Source organism: Pristiophorus japonicus, chromosome 1 (genome assembly GCF_044704955.1).
Source record: "Pristiophorus japonicus isolate sPriJap1 chromosome 1, sPriJap1.hap1, whole genome shotgun sequence".
Taxonomy (NCBI): Eukaryota; Metazoa; Chordata; class Chondrichthyes; family Pristiophoridae; genus Pristiophorus; species Pristiophorus japonicus.
This window is the reverse complement of record NC_091977.1, coordinates 131,590,384-131,611,591: the sequence shown is the minus strand read 5'-3', so window position 1 is coordinate 131,611,591 and position 21,208 is coordinate 131,590,384. Positions and strand designations below refer to the sequence as shown.

The 21,208-nt window shown below is 44.3% G+C and overlaps 1 protein-coding gene across 3 annotated transcripts in view; it reads right to left on the bottom strand.

Moving 5' to 3' along the window:
- The window catches only part of cep120 (centrosomal protein 120), a 136,420-nt gene that overhangs the window by 56,262 nt on the left and 58,950 nt on the right, over positions 1-21,208 (bottom strand). For all 3 annotated transcript variants that reach the window (XM_070883190.1, XM_070883201.1, XM_070883212.1), the window contains exons 12-15: positions 19,630-19,812; positions 13,080-13,176; positions 7,939-8,100; positions 7,452-7,541 (exon numbers count right to left, since the gene is read on the bottom strand). In XM_070883190.1, the coding sequence (XP_070739291.1) occupies positions 7,452-7,541; positions 7,939-8,100; positions 13,080-13,176; positions 19,630-19,812 (532 nt within the window). The remainder of the gene's footprint in view (positions 1-7,451; positions 7,542-7,938; positions 8,101-13,079; positions 13,177-19,629; positions 19,813-21,208) is intronic.

The following is a 21,208-nucleotide window of genomic DNA, read 5'->3' as shown; positions in this document are numbered from 1 at the left end:
ATGCGTGGCAGATGAAGTATAATGTGGATAAATGTGAGGTTACCCACTTTGGTGGTAAAAACAGAGAGACAGACTATTATCTGAATGGTGACAGATTAGGAAGGGGGAAGATGTAGCGAGACCTGGGTGTCATGGTACATCAGTCATTGAAGGTTGGCATGCAGGTACAGCAGGCGGTTAAGAAAGCAAATGGCATGTTGGCCTTCATAGCGAGGGGATTTGAGTACAGGGGCAGGGAGGTGTTGCTACAGTTGTACAGGGCCTTGGTGAGGCCACACCTGGAGTATTGTGTACAGTTTTGGTCTCCTAACTTGAGGAAGGACGTTCTTGCTATTGAGGGAGTGCAGCGAAGATTCACCAGACTGATTTGCGGGATGGTGGGACTGACCTATCAAGAAAGACTGGATCAACTGGGCTTGTATTCACTGGAGTTCAGAAGAGTGAGAGGGGACCTCATAGAAACGTTTAAAATTCTGACGGGTTTGGATAGGTTGGATGCAGGAAGAATGTTCCCAATGTTGGGGAAGTCCAGAACCAGGGGTCACAGTCTAAGTATAAGGGGTAAGCCATTTAGGACCGAGATGAGGAGAGACTTCTTCACCCAGAGAGTGGTGAACCTGTGGAATTCTCTACCACAGAAAGTAGTTGAGGCCAATTCACTAAATATAATCAAAAGGGAGTTAGATGAAGTCCTTACTACTCGGGTTATCAAGGGGTATGGCGAGAAAGCAGGAAGGGGTTACTGAAGTTTCATGTTCGCCATGAACTCATTGAATGGCGGTGCAGGCTAGAAGGGCTGAATGGCCTGCTTCTGCACCTATTTTCTATGTTTCTATCTTCATAAGTCAACTAGCTCATCTCCGAAATCAACCTAGTGAACCTTCTCTGAACAGTCTCCAATGCAAGTACTGTATATCCTTCCTTAAATACGGAGACCAAAACTGTACGCAGTTCTCGAGGTGTGGCCTCACTGTTGTAACAGGACTTCTCTGCTTTTATACTCTATCCGCCTTGCAATGAAGGGCAACATTCCATTTGCCTTCCTGATTACTTGCTGTACCTGCATATTAACTTTGTGTTTCATGCACAAGGACCCCCAGATCCCTCTACTGCAGCACTTTCCAATTTTTCTCCATTTAAATTATAATTTGCTTCGCTATTTTTTCCTGCCAAAGTGGATAACCTCACATTTTCCTGCATCTGCCAAATTTTTGCCCACTCACTTAGCCTGTCTATATACCTTTGCAGATTTCTTGTGACTTCTCACAATTTGCTCTCCCACCCATCTTTTTTTCCAACAGCAAACTTGGCTACATTATACTCGGTCCCTTCATCCAAGTCATTAATGTAGATTGTAAATAGTTGAGGCCCCAGCACCGATCCCTGTGGCACCCCACTAGTTACTGTTTGCCAACCAGAAAATGACCTATTTATCCCAACTCTGTTAGTTAGCTAATCCTCTATTCATGCTAATATATTACCCCCAACCCTGTGAACTTTTATCTTGTACAGTAACCTTTTATGTGGCACCTTATCAAATGCCTTCTGGAAATCCAAATACACATCCACTGGTTTCCCCTTATCCACCATCCTCAGAGTTCAAACAAATTTGTCAAACATGATTTCCCTTTCATAAAACCATGTTGACTCTGCTTGATATAAGCATCATTATCCAAATGTCCCACTACGGCTTTCTTAATAATGGACTCCAGCATTTTCCCCAACTACAGATGTTAGGGTAACTGGTCTATAGTTTACTGCTTTCGGTTTGCCTCCTGTTTTTAAATAGGGGCGTTAGAGTTGCGGATTTCCAATCCACTGGGACCTCTCCAGAATCCAGGGAATTTTGGTAGATTACAACCAATGCATCCACTATCTCTGCAGCCACTTCTTGTAAGACCCGAGGGATGCAAGCCATCAGATCCAAGGGACTTGTCGGCCTTTTGTCCCATTATTTTACCGAGTACTACTACTTCAGTAATAGTGATTGCAATGATATACTTCTACATGTCTATCTGTGCCCTCAGCCCACCTGCCTTATTCACTGTACTCCTTGCATTGAAGTATATACCATTGCCAAGCCTGCTTCCTCTTTGCCTTCCAAACTCACTTACTAATTTACTGCCTTCCATTTCCAGCCATGCTTCTCTCCCTTCTAAAACTACACTCAGGTGCCCATCCCCATGGCAAGCTAGTTTAAACCCTCTCCGCAAGGATATTGGTCCCGGCCCTGTTGAGGTTCAACCCGTCCGGCTTATACAGGTCCCACCTCTCCCAGAACTGGTCCCAATGCCTCAGAAATCTAAGGCCCTCCCTCCTGCACCATCTCTCCAGCCACACCATCTGCTCTATCCTCCTATTTCTGTATTCACGAGTGAGTGGCACCAGGAGTAATCTATAGATTACTACCTTCAAGGTTCTACTTTTAAACCTCAGCCTAGCTCCCTAAAATCTGCCTGCAGGACCTCACCCTCTTTCTACCTATGTCACTGGTACCGACATAGACCACGACCTCTGGCTGTTCACCCTCCCCCCTCAGAATGTCCCACAGCTGCTCAGTTACATCACTGATGCTAGCACCAGGGAGGCAACATACCATCCTGGAGTCATGTCTGCTGTTGCAGAAATGCTTGCCTGCACCCCTGACTATTAAATCTCCTATCACAATTGCTTTTCTGACCTTTTTCTTCCCCCCCCCACCCCCCTTGTACAGCTAAGCCTCCCACGGTACCGTGGACTTGGCTCTGGCTGTAATCCCCAAAGGAACCATCACCCTCACCAGTAAACAGAACAGAATACCAGTTGAAGAGCGAGATGCACTCAGGACTCCTGTACTACCTTCCCAATCCTCCTTTTCTGTCTGACAGTCACCCATTGCCGCTCTGCCTTCAAACTCTTAAGCTGCAGGGTGATCATCTCCTAAAACGTGCTATCCATGAAGCGCTCAGCTTTGCGGATGCACTGCAGTAACACCAGCCACTGCACAAGCTTCCAAACCCGGAGCTCGAGCTCCTCCAGATGATGACACTTCATGCACGTGACTGTCCAGGACACTAGTAGTATCCTGGACATCCCACATGGCACAAGATGTGCATGCGGCAGGACTGAGGTGCTCTGCCATGCCTCTATTTAATAGACTACTAGCTAAACTTTAGTTTAACCCATTGCCCGAACTAAGCAAATTATCTTTTTTTCTCTAAACACAGAACCTATAAATTAGATATCTAGATACGTAAGAGTCCTACTTTTGAGTTGGATGCAAGAAACCGTCTTCCTCCTCTCCACCAATTCTTCCATTCTGCTTGTGATCCACTCAGATTGTGATTTACCCAGCTTTGTGCTCAAGGTACACCACTTCCAACTCTTGTTTTGTCCATACAACAATCCCTTATTCTAAGTTTCCAGTCCACCACCAAGAATTTATATAGCACCCTTACTGTAATAAAATATCGCAAGGCGCTTCACAGGAGTGTTACCAAACAAAATTTGACATTGAGCCACATAAGGGGACATTAGGGCAGATGGAGAACCAAAGAGTGTCTTGAAGGAACAAAGAGAGTTAGAGAGGCAGAGAGGTTCAAGGAGAGAATTCCAGAGCTTAGGGCTTTGGCAGCTGAAGGCATGGACGCCAATGGTGGAATGATTAAAATCAGGGATGCCCGAGGCCAGAATTGGAGGGGTGCAGATAGAGAGGCGTTGCTTAACCGAGAGTCAATGTAGGTCAGCGAGTACAGGTGTGATGGGTGAACAGGTCTTGGAGAGAGTTAGGACATGGGCAGCAGAGCTGTGGATAAGCTCAAGTTTATGGAGGGTGGGATCGGAGACCAACTAGGAGAGCATTGGAATAGTCAAGTCTAGATGTAGGGAACAGAGTTCGTGGCGGGGACTGAAGACAATGGCTTCAGTCTTCCCAATATTTAGTTGGAGGAAATTTCTGTTCATCCAGTACTGGATGTCAGACAAACAATCTGACGATTTAGAGACAATGGAGGGATTGAGAAAAGTGATGGTAAGGACGTCGTCAGTGTACATGTGGAAACTGGCAATGTGTTTTCGGATGATGTTGCCAAGGGTAGCATGTAGATGGGAAATAGGAGGGGCTAAGGATAGATCCTTGGGGAACACCAGAGGTAATGGTCGGGAGTGGGAAGAGAAGCCATTGCACGTGATTCTCCAGCTACGATTGGATAGAACCAGGCAAATGCAGTCCCACCCGGCTGGACGGCAGTGAAGAGGCGTTGAAGGAGGATGGTGCGGTCAACCATGTCAAAGGCTGCAGACAGGTCAAGGAGGACAAGGAGGGATGGTTTAATATTGTCGGTATGCTCCTCTTGTACTATGTGGGAAATCAGGGACAGGCGTCCCTGACGACTACGTGTGCGGGAAGTGTATCCGCCTCCAGCTCCTGACGAACCGCGTTGATGAACTGGAGCTGCGGGTGGATTCACTCTGGAGCATGCACGATGCTGAGAATGACGTGAATAGCATGTTTAGTGAATTGGTCTTACCGCAGGTAAAGGGTACACAGCCAGCTAGGGAATGGAAGACCAACAGGAAGAGCAGTGCAAGGAAGGTAGTGCAGGGATCTCCTGCGGTCATCCCCCTGCAAAACAGATACAGCGCTTTGGGTACTGTTGAGGGGGATGACTCATCAGGGGGCTGCAGCAGCAAGTTCATGGCACCATGGCTGGCTCTGCTGCACAGGAGGGCAGGAAAAAGAGTGGGAGAGCGATAGTGATAGGGGATTCAATTGCAAGGGGAAGAGATAGGAGTTTCTGCGGCCGCAACCGAGACTCCAGGATGGTATGTTGCCTCCCTGGTGCAAGGGTCAAGGATGTGTCGGAGCGGGTGCAGGACATTCTGAAAAGGGAGGGTGAACAGCCAGTTGTCGTGGTGCATGCAGGTTAAAAAACGGGATGAGGTCCTACGAGGCGAATTTAGGGAGCTAGGAGCTAAATTAAAAAGTAGGACCTTAAAAGTAGTAATCTCAGGATTGCTACCAGTGCCACGTGCTAGTCAGAGTAGGAATCGCAGGATAGCTAAGATGAATACGTGGCTTAAGGAATGGTGCAGAAGGGAGGGTTCCTGGGACATCGGAACCGGTTCTGGGGGAGGTGGGACCAGTACAAACTGGACAGTCTGCACCTAGGCAGGACCGGAACCAATATCCTAGGGGGAGTGTTTGCTAGTGCTGTTGGGGAGGAGTTAAACTAATATGGCAGGGGGATTGGTCTCCTAGTCTGAGGAAGGACGTTCTTGCTATTGAGGGAGTGCAGCGAAGGCTCACCAGACTGATTCCAGGGATGGCTGGGCTGTCATATGAGGAGAGACTGGATCAACTGGACCTTTATTCACTGGAGTTTAGAAGGATGAGAGGGGATCTCATAGAAACATATAAGATTCTGACGGGACTGGACAGGTTAAATGCGGGAAGAATGTTCCCGATGTTGGGGAAGTCCAGAACCAGAGGACATAGTCTTCGAATAAGGGGTAGGCCATTTAGGACTGAGATGAGGAGAAACTTCTTCACTCAGAGAGTTGTTAACCTGTGGAATTCCCTGCCGCAGAGAGTTGTTGATGCCAGTTCACTGGATATATTCAAGAGGGAGTTAGATATGGCTCTTACGGTTAAGGGGATCAAGGGGTATGGAGAGAAAGCAGGAAAGGGGTACTGAAGGAATGATCAGCCATGATCTTATTGAATGGCGGTGCAGGCTCGAAGGGCCAAATGGCCTACTCCTGCATCTATTTTTCTATGTTTCTATGTTACATAGGATGCCATTTGTGACTTTGATAAGTGCTGTTTTGGTATTGTGGCAGGGGCAAAAACCAGATTGGAAGGATTCAAACATGGAGTCCAGGAAAGATGGGCATGGATTTGGGAGGCAACAGCATGCTTAAGGTTAGAGATGGGGCAGTAATTTTAGGACGGAGGAGTCAAGGATTGATTTTTTTTGGAGGGGTGCGTGGCCCTTTGATGGGATGTGCGGATCGAAACTTTACATTGGAAAAGCCAGTCCCAGGCTGCGCGGGACCAGCAGAGGGGTGCACGAAATATGGCAGATTTTCAATCCATGCAGTGACCTATCTTTCTATAGCATGTGCCTGCTTTTTCTAAAAACTTCGACTACTTATTGAAAACTGTCAAATTCCATATACACTATATGGATTCCCTTTATATAAACAGTCACTTCAAAAAGAAATGACATTTGTCAACCACAACTTGCCTTCAACAGATCTGTGCTGGCAGTCCTTGATGAATTCCTGCATTTTTAAATGCTCACGAAATTTATCTTGAATTATGGATGTCAAGAGTTTGCCCACAACTAACGTTAGACTACTTGATCTATAATTACCAGGCTATTCTTCATTCCCTTCTTGAACAAAGGTGTTACATTAGCTGCTCTCCAGTCCCATTGCACAATTTGCATGTTTAAGGATTGAAAAAGTGTGACCAGAGCTTCTGCCATGTCCTCTATGACTTCTTTAAATAGCCCGAGTGCACAGTCAAGCTGCAGTTATTTTTTTGCTGCCGAGAAACAATTCCTTTTCTACAGTTTATCTCTATCAATTATTCTATATCCTTCTCTATATTCTCACTCCCACCACACGATAATTTGTAAAAAAGTGATATTAAATAATTAACATCCATCCTTCACAATTAGCCCCTTCCTTCAACACGGAGCTATCATATCCTTTCTATTCTTACTTTTTACAAGATAAATTAAGTCATTTGTTTTCAGTGTCAGTTGAGGGGAGGAAGGTTGGTCAGCACACCAGGAGAATTCCCTCCTTTTTTTTCCTCCCCAAATAGTACCACAGGCAGATAGGCCTGGTTTAACATTTTGCCCCCCGAGAGTGTGTGTGTGTATATATATATATATATATATATATAGTGTGGGTGAGTGAGTGAGTGAGTGAGTGAGTGAGAGTGAGTGTGTGAGTGAGTGAGTGAGTGAGTGAGTGAGTGAGTGAGTGTGAGTGAGTGAGTGAGTGAGTGAGTGAGTGAGTGAGTGAGTGAGTGAGTGAGTGAGTGAGTGTGAGTGAGTGAGTGAGTGAGTGTGAGTGAGTGAGTGAGTGTGTGAGTGAGTGAGGAGAGCAGGGATGTTGTGGTCAGGAGTGTCTGGGAGAATTGCAGTGCAGTACTGAGGTTTGGAACTATTGTGTGAGGAAGGAAGATGGAGAATAAAAAGGTGAAAAAGCCTTCCTCAAACTCCACCAAGGTGTTGCAACAGTGATTCACCACTGAACCAGGACTCGAATCACTGTTTGAAACACAGTGTACTTATACTATATACTAACACAGTATGTTAAAAATGCACTGCTATTTGAACTATGAACACACAGCCCAGTGCAGGGAAAGCAGTTTTGACCCAAAAACCAGGCTCAAGTTCTTCAAAGCACTTACAGCTACTTTGGTATCATGCAACTTCTCTCTCCTCCCCCCTTACCTTTTTCTTCACGAGTGCTTCCCTCTCTCTGTCTCTTTTCTTCCACTCATCAGCAAGGGCCTGCATGTGAGCCAGCTCTTTTTGTTTCAACTATTGGCAAGAAACAAAATTATAAATTGGTCATTCACACAAAATAAAATAAAATATGCACATTCAACACCACATAAAAAGATAAAACATCTTTGCTCATAGAAAGCCAGATTTATTCGGGCAATTACTTAGGAGGTTGGTCTTGGAGCCTGGTGAGAGTAAGAAAATAAAAGAAAGATGGGGAAATATTTAACTCCTAAATTTACAAAATATTTAAGTTACAACTAAAAATACACAAAGCACAATTATATTGGAGTTGCTTCCAATGTGGTGCTATTATGTAGGCCCCAATTATGGCAATCATCCAAATGTGCTTTTCTAAGTATCATAATTTGGCAACAGATGTTATTTTGGCAACAAGTTACTTTTTAAATTTGTTTAGGAAAAAAGGATTTACTTGGTTCTCAAACAAATCTTCTTGCACTTCTTTCCATATTTCCAGCTCTAACGCAGCTTTATACTCCATCGTCTCACGTGGCTCAGGTTCAGGAGCCAGCTCTGAAGCCTGCACAGGTTTAGCTGAAGGATCAGGCTGTTGTTGATGTCCAATATTTGAATTCTAAAATTAAAAAAAAGATATTTACCATTTATGAATTGTACTTACATTTGTGCTCTAAGATAGGAACATGAGTAAGCCATTCAGCCCCTTGAGTCTGTTACACCATTGAGTATGGCTGATTTGTACCTCAGCTCCATTTACCCACTTGGGCTCCGGATCCCTTGATATGCTTACTTAAAAAAAAAATCTAGTCATCTCAGTCTTAAATTCCAATTGTCCCAACATCCACAGTCTTTTGGGGAATAGTTCCAGATTTCTGCTGCCTTTTGTGAAAAAGTGCTTCCTGATTTCCCTGCTAAATGGCCCAGATCTAATTTGAAGATTATGTCCCCATATACCCCATCAGATGAAATAATTTTGCTGTATCCAGGCTATCAAATCTTTTTAACATTTTAAACACCTTGATCAGATCACCCCACGATCTTCAAAACTCAAGGGAATACAAGCCTAGTCTATGCAACCCATTCTCATAATTTAACCCTCCAAGTGCCGATATCATTCTGGGGAATCTGAGCTACACCATCTCCAAGACCATGATATCCTTCCTCAGCTGCGGTGCCAAAAACTAAATGCAACACTCCATGATAAAGTGCAACATCCCCACCGGCACCTGGGAATCCCTGGCCCAAGACTGCCCAAAGTGGAGGAAGAGCATCCGGGAGAGCGCTGAGCACCTAGAGTCTCGTCGCCGAGAGCATGCAGAAATCAAGCGAAGACAGTGGAAGGAGTGTGCGGCAAACCAGATTCCCCAACGACCCTTTCCTTCAACCACTGTCTGCCCCACCTGTTCGAGACTGTAATTCCCGTATTGGACCTGCGAACTCACTTTTAGAGTGGAAGCAAGTCTTCCTCGATTTCGAGGGATTGCCAATGATGATACAACTGAGGTATAACTTCCGTCCCTTTGTAATTCAACCCCCTTGAGATAAAGACCAAAGTTCCATTAGTCTTTTAGATTTATTTTTGAATTTGGTAGCTGGAGTACAGCCTACCCTGCCTATCTCCAAAATCTCTCTCAACCACCTCTTTTCAACATGCTTTCCAAATAATCCAACATAAAACTACAACACCCTACTGCTAATAAAGTTTTAAAGCAACAAAGTAAAAGTAGCTTTACTGATGCAGTTAAAATTGCTAAACTATGTGACAGTAGTTCCAATATGTTTTCCGATATGACAAAGAATGCATCTGAAAAGCAATAAATTGGCTATGATTTGGGATGGTTTAAGGACATGATAAAGCTCTATATAAATACTAGTTATTTCTTCCTCTAGTGAAAGCATGAGAGGTGAAAAGAGGATTTATTGTTTTAATTTTTTTTTAAAATAAATCGCCAGCCTATTGTGTCATTTGAGAAAGTGTCTTCAAATGCTCAGGCTTAGATTCTACCTCGCATTCACAGCATAAATGAGGTAACCCGATATGTATATGCATCATATTACAATTATGTCAAAAAAGTCCTTTAATAGAGTTAGCACAGTTACCACATACCACTGCAGGCAGCAATTTGGAACAGAATTGAGTACAGAGAACTTCCAGTGGCCAGGCACTATACCTCTTACAACTTTCATGGACTTTTTTTAATGCAAGATATTAATAGTGTTGTAGTTGTACAACATCTTTAACATAGTAAAACATCCCAAGCTGCTTCACAGGACTATTACAAGGCAAAGAATTGACAGACAGTGGCCACATCTGATTTGTTTTGTGTAGTTTGCAGACATTAACTATACCTAATTATATTTTAATTAAGACTTCAGTCAACCAGTTTTATAACTTTGTGCGCCAAGTTTGTCACATTCACACTGTAGTATTTAAGCAAACGCAGATCAAAACTTACAATACAAAAGGGAGGCAGAGGCAGGAGACGGAGGGGAGATGGGGGGGGGGGGGGTGGGGGGCGGAGAGGCCCGGGGCGGGGAACAGGAAGGGCCACTGTGCGGCAGAATTCTAAAAGGACAAAAGGGTGTTAAAAAAACAAGCCTGAAGGCTGTGTGTCTTAATGCAAGGAGTATCCGCAATAAGGTGGATGAATTAACTGTGCAAATAGATGTTAACAAACATGATGTGATTGGGATTACGGAGACGTGGCTCCAGGATGATCAGGGCTGGGAACTCAACATCCAGGGGTATTCAACATTCAGGAAGGATAGAATAAAAGGAAAAGGAGGTGGGGTAGCATTGCTGGTTAAAGAGGAGATTAATGCAATAGTTAGGAAAGACATTAGCTTGGATGATGTGGAATCTATATGGGTAGAGCTGCAGAACACCAAAGGGCAAAAAACGTTAGTGGGAGTTGTGTACAGACCTCCAAACAGTAGTAGTGATGTTGGGGAGGCATCAAACAGGAAATTAGGGGTGCATGCAATAAAGGTGCAGCAGTTATAATGGGTGACTTTAATATGCACACAGATTGGGCTAGCCAAACTGGAAGCAATACGGTGGAGGAGGATTTCCTGGAGTGCATAAGGGATGGTTTTCTAGACCAATATGTCGAGGAAACAACTAGGGGGGAGGCCATCTTAGAAACATAGAAAATAGGTGCAGGAGTAGACTTCGTGTTGTGTAATGAGAGGGGACTAATTAGCAATCTCATTGTGCGAGGCCCCTTGGGGAAGAGTGACCATAATATGGTGGAATTCTGCATGAGGATGGAGAATGAAACAGTTAATTCAGAGACCATGGTCCAGAACTTAAAGAAGGGTAACTTTGAAGGTATGAGGCGTGAATTGGCTAGGATAGATTGGCGAATGATACTTAAGGGGTTGACTGTGGATGGGCAATGGCAGACATTTAGAGACCGCATGGATGAATTACAACAATTGTACACTCCTGTCTGGCGTAAAAATAAAACGGGGAAGGTGGCTCAACCGTGGCTATCTAGGGAAATCAGGGATAGTATTAAAGCCAAGGAAGTGGCATACAAATTGGCCAGAAATAGCAGCGAACCTGGGGACTGGGAGAAATTTAGAACTCAGCAGAGGAGGACAAAGGGTTTGATTAGGGCAGGGAAAATGGAGTACGAGAAGAAGCTTGCAGGGAACATTAAGGCGGATTGCAAAAGTTTCTATAGGTATGTAAAGAGAAAAAGGTTAGTAAAGACAAGCGTAGGTTCCCTGCAGTCAGAATCAGGGGAAGTCATAACGGGGAACAAAGAAATGGCAGACCAATTGAACAAATACTTTGGTTCAGTATTCACTAAGGAGGACACAAACAACCTTCCGGATATAAAAGTGTTCAGAGGATCTAGTAGGGAGGAGGAACTGAGGGAAATCTTTATTAGTCGGGAAATTGTGTTGGGGAAATTGATGGGATTGAAGGCCGATAAATCCCCAGGGCCTGATGGACTGCATCCCAGAGTACTTAAGGAGGTGGCCTTGGAAATAGCGGATGCATTGACAGTCATTTTCCAACATTCCATTGACTATGGATCAGTTCCTATCGAGTGGAGAGTAGCCAATGTAACCCCACTTTTTAAAAAAGGAGGGAGAGAGAAAACAGGGAATTATAGACCGGTCAGCCTGACCTCAGTAGTGGGTAAAGTGATGGAATCAATTATTAAGGATGTCATAGTAGCGCATTTGGAAAATGGTGACATGATAGGTCCAAGTCAGCATGGATTTGTGAAGGGGAAATCATGTTTGACAAATCTTCTGGAATTCTTTGAGGATGTTTCCAGTAAAGTGGACAAAGGAGAACCAGTTGATGTGGTATATTTGGACTTTCAGAAGGCTTTCGACAAGGTCCCACACAAGAGATTAATGTGCAAAGTTAAAGCACATGGGATTGGGGGTAGTGTGCTGAGGTGGATTGAGAACTGGTTGTCAGACAGGAAGCAAAGAGTAGGAGTAAATGGGTACTTTTCAGAATGGCAGGCAGTGACTAGTGGGGTACCGCAAGGTTCTGTGCTGGGGCCCCAGCTGTTTACATTGTACATTAATGATTTAGACGAGGGGATTAAATGTAGTATCTTCAAATTTGCGGATGACACTAAGTTGGGTGGCAGTGTGAGCTGCGAGGAGGATGCTATGAGGCTGCAGAGTGACTTGGAGAGGTTAGGCGAGTGGGCAAATGCATGGCAGATGAAGTATAATGTGGATAAATGTGAGGTTATCCACTTTGGTGGTAAAAACAGAGAGACAGACTATTATCTGAATGGCAACAGATTAGGAAAAGGGAAGGTGCAACGAGACCTGGGTGTCATGGTACATCAGTCATTGAAGGTTGGCATGCAGGTACAGCAGGCGGTTAAGAAAGCAAATGGCATGTTGGCCTTCATAGCGAGGGGATTTGAGTACAGGGGCAGGGAGGTGTTGCTACAGTTGTACAGGGCTTTGGTGAGGCCACACCTGGAGTATTGTGTACCGTTTTGGTCTCCTAACTTGAGGAAGGACATTCTTGCTATTGAGGGAGTGCAGCGAAGATTCACCAGACTGATTCCCGGGATGGTGGGACTGACCTATCAAGAAAGACTGGATCAACTGGGCTTGTATTCACTGGAGTTCAGAAGAATGAGAGGGGACCTCATAGAAACGTTTAAAATCCTGACAGGTTTAGACAGGTTAGATGCAGGAAGAATGTTCCCAATGTTGGGGAAGTCCAGAACCAGGGGTCACAGTCTAAGGATAAGGGGTAAGCCATTTAGGACCGAGATGAGGAGAGACTTCTTCACCCAGAGAGTGGTGAACCTGTGGAATTCTCTGCCACAGAAAGTGGTTGGGGCCAATTCACTAAATATATTCAAAAGGGAGTTAGATGAAGTCCTTACTACTCGGGGGATCAAGGGGTATGGCGAGAAAGCAGGAAGGGGGTACTGAAGTTTCATGTTCAGCCATGAACTCATTGAATGGCAGTGCAGGCTAGAAGGGCTGAATGGCCTGCTCCTGCACCTATTTTCTATGTTTCTATGTTAACATCCATTTCTCAATCAAAATCAAAAAACCCAACACTGAAGTTATGCAAGGATACCATGTGTTTACCTGAGTCGAATCCGACACAATGATGTGTTGAGTTTTGACAAAACCATAATCCTCCAGGGTCATGGAATAATACAATTCAGCAATGTTGTTGCTTGTCCTGTTTAAAAAAAAAAAGAGTGGAATCATTTAAAATAAACAACTATCCTCATTAGAAGTAATTTTTCCAGAGTACACAAATATCAAATTCAAAAAAGCTACAATTAATCAATGTCTGTAAATGGGGGACAAAATACCCCAAAATTACCCTCTTACTTCGAGGTCCAATTTTACCATTATAGTTTCAGTGTATTATTTCACAAAGTTCACACAAAAGATATCCACTCCCTCTTTATAATGTAACTCCAGCGCCAGCCATTATACATGGCCTTCTTCGACCTTACTGTCTACCGCGAGGGTCTATGGAGCGTCCTCCTCAGTTTCGGATGCCCCCAAAAGTACGTCACCATCCTCCGCCTGCTCCACGACGACATGTAGGCCGTGATCCTTACCAACGGATCCATCACAGACCCAACCCACATCCGGATCGGGGTCAAGCAGGGCTGTGTCATCGCCCCAACCCTCTTCTCAATCTTCCTCGCTGCCATGCTCCACCTTACAGTTGACAAGCTCCCCGCTGGAGTGGAACTAAACTACAGAACCAGTTGGAAGCTGTTCAATCTTCACCGTCTCCAGGCCATGTCAAAGACCACCCCAACCTCTGTCGTCGAGCTACAGTACGCGGATGATGCCTGCATCTGTGCACACACACAAGCTGAACTCCAGGACATAGTCAACATATTTACTGAGGCGTATGAAAGCACGGGCCTTACATTAAACATCAGCAAAACAAAGGTCCTCCACCAGCCTGTTCTCACCGCACAGCACTGCCCCCCCAGACATCAAGATCTACGGCGCGGCCCTGGACAACGTGGACCACTTCCCTTATCTCGGGAGCCTCCAATCAACAAGAGCAGGCATGGCCGATGAGATCCAGCACCGTCTTCAGTGCGTCAGTGCAGCCTTTGGCCGTCTGAGGAAAAGAGTGTTTGAAGATCAGGCCCTCAAAACTGTCACCAAGCTCATGGTCTACAGGAGCATAATAATACCCGCCCTCCTGTATGGCTCAGAGACATGGACCATGTACAGTAGACACCTCAAGTCACTGGAGAAATACCACCAACGATGTCTCCGCAAGATCCAACAACTCCCCTGGGAGGACAGACACACCAACATTCACCTCCTTGTGCAGGCCAACATCCCCAGCATTGAAGCACTGACCACACTCGATCAGTTCCGCTGGGCAGGCCACATAGTTCGCATGCCAGACAAGAGACTCCCAAAGCAAGCGCTCTACTCGGAACTCGTCCATGGCAAACGAGCCAAAGGTGGGCAGCGGAAACGTTACAAGGACATCCTCAATGCCTCCCTGATAAAGTGAGACATCCCCACTGACACCTGGGAGTCCCTGGCTAAAGACCGCCCTAAGTGGAGGAAGTGCATCCGGGAGGGTGCTGAGCTCCTCGAGTCTCAATGCCGACAGCATGCAGAAATCAAGCGCAGGCAGCGGAAGGAGCCCATCCCCGCCCATCCTTTTCTTCAGCCACTGCCTGTCCCACCCTGTGACAGAGACTGTACAGCCACCTAAGAACTTATGCTAAGCGTGGAAGCAAGTCTTCCTCGATTCCGAGGGACTGCCAATGATTGTGATAATGTAACTAAATCCCTTTTATACAGTGAAAGTATTAGAATGCATAATTAGCACTCCTGTCACAATGAAACTTCTCCTTCTCAGCAGTATTCAGATAGTAACATTCGTGCCACACAAGTGCCAGGCAATGACTATCTCCAACGAGTCTAACCACCTCCCCATGATATTCAATGGCGTTACCATTGTTGAATGTCCTATCATTAATATCCTGGCGGGGGGGGGCGGTACCATTGATCAGAAACTTGACCAACCATGTAAATATTATGGCTACAACAGGTCAGAAGCTAGGTATTCTGCAGCGAGTGATTCCCCAAAGCCTTTCCACCATCGACAAGGCACAAGTCAGGAGTGCGATGGAATACTCTCCACTTGCCTGGATGAGTGCAGCTCTAGCAGTACTCAAGAAGTTTGAAGCCATCCAGTACAAAGCAGCTCACTTGATTGGCACCCCAACCATCACGTTGAACATTCACTCCCTCCACCAATGGCACAATCTACAAAATGCACTGCAGCAACTCAGCAAACTTCTTTGACATCACCTCCCAAATCAGCGACCTCCACCACCTAGAAACACAAGGGCAGAGGGTGCATGGGAACACCATCACCTGCGAGTTCCCCTCAAAATTACACACACCATCTGGACTCGAGAATATAATTGCCGGTCCTTCATCGTCACTGGGTCACTATCCTGGAACTCCCTGCCCAACAGCACCGTGGGAGTAACTTCACCATATGGAATGCAGCAACTCACCGTCACCTTCTCAAGGGCAATAAAAACCGGTTTTGCCAGTGGCATCCACATCCTGTGAATGAATAAAAAGAGCTACCACAGTTCTTTCCCCCCCGCCCCTCCCCACAAAATAGTTTCCTTTTTCCTTGCTCTCTTCCCCAACAGTAGGCTTGGAGGCATTTTTCTGTATACATTTCTCATACAAAGTAAATAAGTAAAAATGTTTTCTACCACACAACTATCTTGATCCCAAAGAATGAATGTATAGTTACTGAATTATACACAAGTCAAAATGTCAGATATTCTGACCCTGAGGTGTCCTTCAGAAAGGACAAAGATATTGACAACGCCAATGTCATATTTTATGATGTTATAGACAAGTCTCACCATCCCAGTTTTAAAACAAAATCTCTACTATGATGCTATCTATCCAGACTTTTTCAACTTTATTGGCGGCCTTGCACGGTGAAACAGAAGTTCCGCTAAGTCTTTTTATTTACCAAAAAGTTTGTGGTCGAGTTCACAAGTCATACATGCCTGACTGCAGAGGGCAGCACACCGAGAGAGAAAACGTGGTGGACATCAGAGCATGACATGCAGGTGGTGTCTGCCTCAGTAAATTTGGCTCAAGAAAAGCAGCTGAAGCCAGCAGTTGCCTCCTTTTGCAGATACTTGATTCCCTTATATTGAATCTCAAGTACTTTCTGGAATCCTAATATAAACCTACAATCCTCAAAGTTTATATCAAGCTACACAGGCATATCTGATTTATGATAATGTTAACATCTTCAAACTGTATTTCAGAATGAAATAGTTCAAGACACATTAAAAAAAAATTGTCCTTGAAGTTTACATAGAAGTGAAAACTCTAGTTGAAAGGAACCCTTTTATTGCATAACAAAGGAGATTTTCTTCATCTATAGCACCAAAAATTGCAGCCCAACTTGCCTTCCAATAACACTTTTATTTCTCTCAATCCCCATCTCGGCAAGCCCAGTTATCAAGCAAAAAGCAAATTAATGTCCAAATTCACTAACTAGACAGACTAAATTAAGTTTTTCCAGGACTGCTGACATGCATAAGAGCCAGCAAACTGAATTAAACTATGGTTCAGACATGGTCACGATATAGAAGATTAGAAATTATCTGATCAATGGCTCCCTTGGAATATCAATGTCTTACATAAGAACATAACATAGGAAATAGGAATCGGCCCCTCAAGCCTGCTCCGCCATTCAATATCATGTCTTGAAAGGTAGTTTGTGTGATTAGGCCAATTAACTTCAGAATATTTATGGATAACATATAATGAAAATAAGTGAGCAATGTTAAGAAAGCATCCCTCTTCTCTTCCATTCATTCAGCACCCCACCTCCCACCTACCTCAACCCAGCAGTCAACTCTTGGTGGGGTACACTATTTCACAGATTCCAACAGCCCTCCAGCACTTAGAAACATAGAAAATAGGTGCAGGAGTAGGCCATTCGGCCCTTCGAGCCTGCACCGCCATTCAATGAGTTCATGGCTGAACATGCAACTTCAGTACCCAATTCCTGCTTTCTCGTCATACCCCTTGATTCCCCCAAGTAGTAAGGACTACATCTAACTCCTTTTTGAATATATTTAGTGAATTGGCCTCAACAACTTTCTGTGGTAGAGAATTCCACAGGTTCACCACTCTCTGGGTGAAGAAGTTTCAGCCAAGTAGTCATGGTTTGTATGTTAAATACACGTCAGTAAGTTATTTGACCAGAAGCAGACCCAGATCTTATCTGATGTCCAATAGAGCTCCTTATTGAACGGCGGAGCAGGCTTGAGGGGCCGTATGGCCTACTCCTATTCCTTGTTATGTTCTTATGTAAGACATTGATATTCCAATGGAGCCATTGATCAGATAATCTTTTCTACTCTTCTGTATCATGACTCTTCTGAAGTGGGAGCCTTGGTCAATTACTCTGCTCCCAGCCAGGATTGCCAAGGCCCCAGTCTTCTGCCTACTCCCTCCTAGTTTAGAATAAGTTAACTCAGCCATATTTCAAAAAGTATACTAAGTGATTACACATTTCTTCTACAGCCGGGCCTGATCTTTTGCTTTTAAGTCAGCAAGCTACAATTAGCATCAAGGATATTTGTAGACTACTGCAGCTGCATTATTGGAAAGGTTTGTGCGCACTGCCCCCTTGTGCAATTCTACTGAATATAACTAGAAACATATCACTTCGACTGACAAGAGATTCTTGCATGATCCTTTTCCAGTCTGGTCCAGCAGATATTCTTTAAACATGTAACCTGCCAAGTAATGACAAGTTACAGTACGAGGCATGCAGCAAGCAAGCCAAGTGAAATGAAAAACATTTCTGGATGCTGTATGCAGCCATAATTTGTATCTGCACCTACAAACCCTGTCAATCAATCCACATCAGTATAGTTCAGTACGGTTAAAGCATAAAATCTGAAAGTTAAATACTTTCATTAGAGAGTCATGGGGGGGGGGGCAGGTCCTTACGCTAAACATCCGTAAGACAAAAAGGTCCTCCACCAGTCTGTCCTCACCGCACAGCCCCCCCAATCATCAAGATCCACGGCACGGCCCTGGACACAGTGGACCACTTTCCATATCTCGGGAGCCTCCTATCAACAAGAGCAGGCATCAATGACGAGATCCAACACCGCCTCCAGTGCGCCAGTGCAGCCTTTGGCCACCTGAGGAAGAGTGTTTGAAGATCAGGCCCTCAAAACTGCCACCAACCTCATGGTCTACAGGACTATAGTAATACCAGCCCTCCTGTATGGCTCAGAGACATGGACCATGTACAGTAGACACCTCAAGCTGCAGGAGAAAAAAGACCAACGATGTCTCCGCAAGATCCTACAAATCGCCAACATCAGCATCCTCATTCAGGCTAACATCCCCAGCATTGAAACACTGACCACACTCGATCAGGCCACATAGCCCGCATGCCAGATACGAGACTCCCAAAGAAAGTGCACTCGGAGCTCCCTCACGGCAAACGAGCCAAAGGTGGGCAGCGGAAACGCTACAAGGACACCCTCAAAGCCTCCCTGATAAAGTGCGACATCCCAACTGACACTTGGGAGTCCCTGGCTCAAGACTGCCCTAAAGGGAGGAAGTGCATCTGAGGGGGCACTGAGCACCTCGAGTCTCAACGCTGAGAGCATGCAGAAATCAAGCAGCAAACCAGTCCCACCCGCCCCTTCCCTCAACGACTACCTGTCCCACCTGTGACTCTCGTATTGGACTGTTCGGCCACCAAAGAACTCACTTCAGGAGTGGAAGCAAGTCTTCCTTGATTCTGAGGAACTGCCGATGATGATGATGATGATGGGGGGGCAAACTTTGATACCCGAATCTCCAAAGACTTTTAAGCTTGCCATGTCATAGGGAACCACCAAAATGAAAAGAAGGTTGAAGCATTCATCAAGCAAGGGAATAAGGATAAGGGACCAGAATGTGTTCAGTTCCTATTTACAACGTTCTTTAGGCAACTATTCCCTTCGTAACACAGTCCTTATTATACTTTTTAGATTCAACGCGAGAGCTTAACCTATGATTTTGGAGGGTATGTGTTAACAGTCTATGAACCATTTGCATTGTAAACTTTTTAAAACTTTATGATACATGCAGTTATGTCTCCTGGGAATTAAATGAAGTAATAGTCAGGTGACTAACAGAATTGATAAAATTAAATCTAGGCAAGAGAATATAAACAAAGCACTGAACCAAGACATGAACATTTCCAAAGGATTCAGTGCAAAACAAATGATAATGCACCAAGGCTCAAAAATCAAACTATGTTAAAGATAAGAATTGCTAACAAATAAAGAAAAAAAAACAGAACACTTTGTGGAAGACATATTCACATTTCTGGCTGTTAAGAGGGGGAAAAAATGGTTCAGTGACATTCATAGTGATGTGGCATAAAAACAGCAGTGCAAATCATGCAACAGATCTAAGATTACACTGGAGAATTTTACCGGTAAAAAAAATCCACATCGCTGCAATTAACTCCACTTGTCCATTAAAGGCAAGAACAGGAAGCAAATGACATTTGAAAAAAATCTTAAGCTGCAATATTACACATTTCTAGCATGATGTCAAAAATCACACTTGCCCTTGGGCTGCTACAACTGGAATCCTCTCACTGTAGGTCTGACGCCAGCACGGATCTCCGGCTGGGCCCAAAAAGCGGGATTTATCTGCTGTCAGAACATTTGACAATTTCAATCTTGCTACTCCCAACAGCAAGTCCTTAGTCATTTTATCTTTGTGCCACACTTCAACCAACAAAGGTAACCTAAAAAACATTGAACAAATATGAATGTATAGCAGCTATAATATGCAACAGTTCTTTATATTTTCATTCCATTTATTTTCTCACCACCTTTAAGGCCAAGTTCAAATGATGACATTGCAAAGTTAAAATCTGAAATTCATTTGTTTTAAGACAATAAAAAAACAAAGTTCATAAGCGAGCCACAAAGGCAAAGAACATCTCGGGTTCAGTCCTTGATCTATGCAGGGTTAATTAATCTTGGATAGTGTGGCCTCAGCACCTGTGGGTTAAGAAAATTGTCTCGGATCCCCTTTTTTGATTGCTATTCAATTATTTCTCCCAAAGAGAAAAAAAAAAAGACAAAAAAGTGAGGAGAGCGCATGTATGTGTGAGAAGTAGCATAAGTAGCATAAAGGATGGTTTTCTAGACCAATATGTCGAGGAACCAACGAGAGCGCTGGCCATCCTAGACTGGGTGTTGTGCAACGATAGCGGATTAATTAGCAATCTTGTTGTGCGAGGCCCCTTGGGGAAGAGTGACCATAATATGGTTAAATTCTTCATTAAGGAGAGTGACACAGTTAATTCAGAGACTAGGGTCCTGAAAAGGAAAGGTAACTTCGATGGTATGAGATTTGAATTGGCTAGAATAGACTGGCAAAAGATACTTAAAGGTTGACGGCGGATAGGCAATGGCAGACATTTAAAGATCACATGGATGAACTTCAACAATTGTACTTCCCTGACTGGCGTAAAAATAAAACGGGGAAGATGGCTCAACCGTGGCTAACAAGGGAAATTAGGGATTGTGTTAAATCCAAGGAAGAGGCATATAAATTGGCCAGATAAAGCAGCAAACCTGAGGACTGGGAGAAATTTAGAATTCAGCAGAGGAGGACAAAGGGTTTAATTAGGAGGGGGAATAGAGTGTATGAGAGTAAGCTTGCAGGGAACATAAAAACTGACTGCAAAAGCTTCTCTAGATATGTGAAAAGAAAAAGATTAGTGAAGACAAATGTCAGTCCCTTGCAGTCAAAATCAGATGAATTTATAATGGGGAACAAAAAAATGGCAGACCAATTGAACAAATACTTTGGTTCTGTCTTCACTAAGGAAGACACAAATAACCTTCTGGAAATACTAGGGGATCGAGGGTCAAGCGAGAAGGAGGAACTGAAGGCAATCCTTATTAGTCAGGAAATTGCGTTAGAGAAATTGATGGACTGAAGGCCGATAAGTCCCCAGGGCCTGATAGTCTGCATCCCAGAGTACTTAAGGAAGTGGCCCTAGAAATAGTGGATGCATTGGTGGTCCTTTTGCAACATTCTATAGACTCTAATTCAGTTCCTATGGATTGGAGAATAGCTAATGTAACCCCACTTTTTAAAAAAAGGAAGGAGAGAGAAAACAGAGGATT